At 40.4% G+C, this 6,000-nt stretch overlaps 1 protein-coding gene across 1 annotated transcript in view; it reads left to right on the top strand.

Annotated features, from left to right (window-relative positions):
* Nucleotides 1–4,470, top strand: part of LOC114556268 (zinc finger protein 93) — a 16,513-nt gene extending 12,043 nt beyond the window's left edge. Inside the window, exons 4-5 of the mRNA XM_028579178.1 lie at nt 1,519–1,695; nt 2,907–4,470. Of these exons, the coding sequence (XP_028434979.1) occupies nt 1,519–1,695; nt 2,907–4,468 (1,739 nt within the window). The 3' untranslated portion in view covers nt 4,469–4,470. The remainder of the gene's footprint in view (nt 1–1,518; nt 1,696–2,906) is intronic.
* Nucleotides 4,471–6,000: the final 1,530 nt, after the last annotated feature.

Here is a 6,000-nt window from a genome sequence, read left to right as displayed (position 1 = left end):
CGCTCTCAAGAAAGGACACCAAATCAAGTCAGGACTGAATGTGCTGCAGCACTGCTAGATACAGCTACAACTACAACTGAGCAATATTTATCTGGTGGTTGGTAGAAATGTCCCACCATGGACATGAATGAGTAGACACAAAACAACTCCGGTAAATGACCCTGGCAGGCCCCACTGGCTGCACTTCAAACCTCTAAAACAAGCCTGAACACGAAGCTTACTGTAAGTGTGCAACATTGATAAACAATGACAGAAAATGAAACTTTAGACGTTTGCTGGCACTTGTCAATCACGTGACAATGCCAACAATAATAATAATAATAATAATAATAATATGTTGGGCCTGTGTTTAATTGCAGAATGACTGTAATCAGTGGATTTCTCAGCAGCAGACAACAATTTTGTAGGTTAACCACTATGAGAAATTTAGTTCCTCTACAGTAGTGACTCAGAGTTTGAACAAATAGCAAAACCCATCAGAGAAAGTCGATCACACTCCCAAAAAAAAAGACATGTAGAGTTTCATTTCCACTTACAACATTCACCATCATCGTCATCTGGAGATTTTTTTAATTATTAAAAAAAGGTATAGAACATTTAAAATGGAATTATTGCATTTTAGAATAAAACCTATTTGTTTTCAAAGGGAGATATGTATTGTGGCCTCCTTGATGTTGGATGATTATCCATCACAGATTAAATTCTTGCATGTCCTCTAATCAAATGCCCAAAATAGTGTAAGAGCTTCACAGATGCATAACTAGATATTATCTACTGTACTTTCACTCTGAGTGTGCCCAGCAGGCCTGCTGAATTACATCTTGCTATGCTGTTCAGTTTTCATGACATAACTTGTTGGGTCTTCCACTGTCCTTGAAAGATTCCCAAAGGCTACATTTCAGCAGGATGGGAGAGATGCACCTTTATGCCATTCTGGTTACCATTTTAACTGGTTCATAAATCATGTAATTGTCATAGTCCAGCTAAAGACACTGCATGAGCTGAAAACTGATACTAACCGTCAAAATTTGGAGTTAGAGGAAAAAATTGACACCACTCCTACCATACAAGTTGTTTTTGCACTTCTGTGTTGCACGAATTATACAAACGAGATTTAATGTCTATAATGTAATTAGCGATATTTAGAGGTGGTGAAATAACCTGTGAATACTTCTAAGTAATCATAATCTGCGAAGTAAGATCAGTACTTTATTAAATAGTACCAAATTCCCTGGCGGAATGAAGCAATACATTCCATGTTTATGCAAAAGTGTACTTGGCAGATAAAGAATATAGGCTATATAACGTTTAGAATAAAATGATTTAATGCCATCAGTTAGAAGCGGAACGAAAAGCTGCCGCAATTCCACTGTCGGAACTTAACAGTGTGACACTTGGCGGAAGTAAACAATACAAGTGCCAAAAGTGCCCCTAGCTGCATGCACGTATTGACTTAGCTATAGAACGATATTTTAGTCGTATAATTTTTTAAATATACATATTGCATTTATAATTAAGCAACAATGTCTGCAGTTCAGCATGTAAAACGGGTTGTCAACGAGCGACTAACCGCTGCTGCTGAAGAAATATTCGGAGTTTTTGAAAAAACAATCTTCGAGTACGAGGAAGAGCTCGGTCGTCAGCGCAGACTGTTGGATCTCGTTTGGAAACCCGAAATGAATGTACTCATGACAGGTGTGTAAAACATGGTCTTTTTATATAAAAAAAAAATTAAGTATGACCTATACATCTATCCATCGCCATCCGCTTATCCGGTGTCGGGTCGCGGGGGCAACAGCTCCAGCAGGGGACCCCCAAACTTCCCTTTCCCCAGCCACATTACAGTTTTTGCCGATTGCTTATAAACTCTTCACGCAACACAAGATTAAACTGCAATCAAAACGTAACAATCCTTTTTCAAAATGGCATTTTTGCAACCCACTGATAAACACATGAACCTATTACTCTTTCAAAGCAGCAACAACACACTGATGTAATGTATACAGAACACTGCTCTCTACTACTTTGTATACTTATTTTCTCATACAGGCTTCTGTGAAAGATTGTTCCAGTACAGAACATCTAATTACATTTCATTGAATGCACAATAGAAATGCATCAGAACAAAAAAAAAAAATTACACACATTGCACATTATCAATACAATATGTTACTGTAAACAAACAATATACAATTAAAATAATTGCAGTACAATTACAGTGCAATGGAAATCAAAAAAATGTTTTGTAAATCATGTGGTGGATGGTTTATGGATCCCACCTTCTGTTGGGTCTGGCCACATCACCTCATTCACATCACAAGCAATATCATCCCTGGCCAGGCAACGGGGGAAATATCACCTCACTGTGCTGTATCCAACCCTGGACTGACCCTGACTGACCCCACCTCAAAGGGGTCCAAATTATTGTTAATTTCTGAAAGTTTTTTCTAAAATTTAAGTCTTAACATGAATCCAACATATTATAAGCAAAAAGAAATCAACACTGCTAACTGGCCTATAGGTAAGGTAGCCACTCACAGATACAGTTAATCCTAAGGATTCACTGTGCCACATGTATGTTTAACATTAAAACATGATTTATAAAATCATGCCAACAATTATTAGGCTATTTGAATAGCTTAGTATTCTATGCTATTATATTCTATATAAAGGCTTTAGGCCACCCAACGGGTTATTGTAGGCCCAGTTTAATATGCAACTTCATTTTAGAGAATATATGCAGTAGGGCGTCCCTGCTGCGTCTCTCTTTCAGTTAAGGGGTCCTTGGTTTAAAAAACGATGAAAACCCCTGGTTTAAAGACATACTATATGTGTTGTTATTTTTCTGCTGCCGTTTTTCTGTCAGCACAGTAGTATCCTATTCCTTTTGTTCTCTGTCCCTCCAGAGCTCCCACAGCCACGTGTCTGTAAGGAGGAGGAGGTTCTCGCTGACCAGCAGCAGCTCTGTATTCAGGAGAGGAACTCCAGTCTGGACCAAGAGGAGCCAGAGCCCCCACAGATTAAAGAGGAACAGGAGGAACTGTGCCTCAGTCAGGAGGGAGAGCAGCTTGTACTGAAGCAGGAGACCGATGCCTTTACGTTGACTCCTACTTATGAGGAACGTGACCACAGTGAAGGTCAGACTCTGAACTTCAGTATCGACGAGACTCCGATTGCAGTGGAGGAAAATCCTCTAAACTACATTTGGGTTAAAAGCTCTGTGGTATCAGAAGCAAACAGTGACCACCAGCTCCTCGCTCACAACTATAATGAAGCTGAGAGCCAAGATCAGAGAGGAGGAGAAGACTCAGGATCAACTAGACATACAGAGCCAGAACCAAACAAGAGACATCACAGAAGCAGAGGTCACAGTAACAATGTGAACAACCCTAACTTGTCAGAGAGTCACCGTAATACTCACACGGGTAAAACACCTTCTAAATGTGATGTATGTGGAAAAGAGTTTAAGTATCATTCACGATTGCAGAGACACATGAGAACCCACACAGGTGAGAAGCCTTATACTTGCAAAACATGTGGGAAAGATTTCGGAACTCGCTATGAATTGAATGTCCACATGAGAACCCACACAGGTGAGAAGCCGTACCTTTGCAAGACCTGCGGGAAAAGATTCAGAGCCACTTCAGCATTGAAAGTCCACATGAGAATCCACACAGGCGAGAAGTCGTATACTTGCAATATATGCAGGAGAGCTTTCAGAAATGTTGGTCACTTGAAACTCCACAAGAGTATCCACACAGGTGAGAAGCCGTATATTTGTAAAACCTGTGGGAAATGTTTCAAATATAATAGTGACTTTAAAGTCCACACCAGAACCCACACAGGGGAGAAGCTGTACCTTTGCAATACCTGCGGGAAAATATTCTGTGACAATTCCGTATTGATTAGGCATATGAGAATCCACACGGACGAGAGGCCGTTTACTTGCAAAACATGTGGGAAAAGTTTCAAACTGAATGGTGTCTTGAACGTCCACATGAGAATCCACACAGGTGAGAAGCCGTATACCTGTAGAACGTGTGGGAAAAGTTTCAAATGTAACGGTGACTTGAAAGTCCACACGAGAACCCACACAGGTGAGAAGCCGTACCTTTGCAAGACCTGCGGGAAACGATTCAGTGACAATTCAGCATTGATACGGCATACGAGAATCCACACGGGTGAGAGGCCTTATACTTGCAAAATATGTGGGAAGGATTTCAATCGTCCGTCATCGCTGAAGTATCATACAACAACCCACACAGGCGAGAAGCCGCATATTTGTATGACATTTGGGAAAGGTTTCACATGTAATAGTGTCTTGACAAAACACATTAGAATCCACACAGGTGAGAAGCCGTATTCTTGTAAAATGTGTGGGGAAAATTTCAGACGTAGCGATAAATTGAATGTGCACATTAGAAGAACCCACACCGGTGAGAGCCCGCACTATTGCAAAGGCACGTAAGAGGACATACAGACACACAAAGTTTTCTATTTGAACTCACACGACTGAGGTGTCACATAATTGCAGGCACTTGTGGAGAAAGATTTTGTCAAATGACATTCCTAGGTTGGAACCTAGTATATGGTGCTTAATTGTGGTTAAATTGTTACAGGGATAGTCAGCGACGGTGTCTAACAGGAATTCATGGGGCCTCATTTATCAACCGTGCGTACGCACAGATGTGTGCGTATGTAATGCGTAAGAACATTGCCGCGCAAAGTGTGGAATTTACCAACTTGTACTTACACTTAGGAATGTGTGTAAATATAAGCACAGTAGGGATCGACCGATATGGATTTTTTTAGTGCCGATGCCGATATTTATTCATCAGCCTTAGCCGGTGACCGATACGGCTGCCGATTTTCTTGAGCCGATACTGCTTTTGCTCCCTCAATTTACATCATAAAAATGTAAAGCCTGCCACACTGGATTTGTTTTACGGACTCTGCCATTTCTTTAAAAACACATAACAAAAACACATAACAAAAACACAGTGTCACTTCTGCAATCATCTTACATTCATATGACCCAAATTATGTGTGCAATGTGCGTCATATGGATGGGTACAGCGTCTCCAGCAACACAGAGCTGCCTGTGGACGCCTGTCTGTAAATAATGCTGGGGAAAAAAACTATCGGCGAACGCAGCAGCCGCGTATCGGCCAATGCCGATACACGTAAAACCGCAAATATCGGCCCGATATATCGGCCAGCCGCTAAAATCGGTCTATCACTAAAGCACAGCTCTGGCCATGCTTCCGAACAGAATCTAGTGGTAGAATAGCGATACTACAAATAAAAAGCATTTAAGAGTGTCACAGTATGCATTACGTAATCAACATCAACATATGTCCTGTGTTTCCTTTTATTAGAAAACACTCAATTAATCATTTGTCTAATTTTAAACAGACAAGTTGCCCAATTGGTGTCAAATCCTATAATAGACAGTGCTGTGACAAATGTTTGAAATATAGTACAATGGCTTATGGGAAGACTTGGCAAACAGTGTGCTCAAAGATTGCGCTGATCTGCTTGGGGAGTGCACAGAGTGGCTTCTAAGTAAGTACTGCTTCCCCAAAAATGTACTGCTGGATTTGTGATGTGGTATTTGTGAGCATCTCCCATGCAGCATTTTTTCTTTTGTTTGTAATTCCTCCTGCACTGAGTCAACCAAACAATATTTTTTGGTTGATTTATTACTTACTGAAGTGCGTACAGTTGGCTTGCGCACGTTTAATAAATAGATTTTTTTTGTACATAAGCACATACTAACATTCATAAGACAGAATTTAGAACATTTTTAATGCAGTGTTGATAAATGAGGCCCCAGGATTTTAAATGTTAATCTGTAGCAAGAAGGAGCGCTACCGCAGATCCTTCATTCCAGCAGCAGTCAGACTCTTTAATGCAATATCTTAATGTAGCACATAAAGTAGTTTTTAGTGGGCACAAATTAGCATTTCATGGCCACAATTCTTTTTGGAGGTTATGTCT

This window comes from Perca flavescens, chromosome 5 (genome assembly GCF_004354835.1).
Source record: "Perca flavescens isolate YP-PL-M2 chromosome 5, PFLA_1.0, whole genome shotgun sequence".
NCBI classification, from domain to species: Eukaryota; Metazoa; Chordata; class Actinopteri; order Perciformes; family Percidae; genus Perca; species Perca flavescens.
Note: the sequence above shows the minus strand (reverse complement) of the source record. Positions and strands in the feature narration are given on the sequence as shown.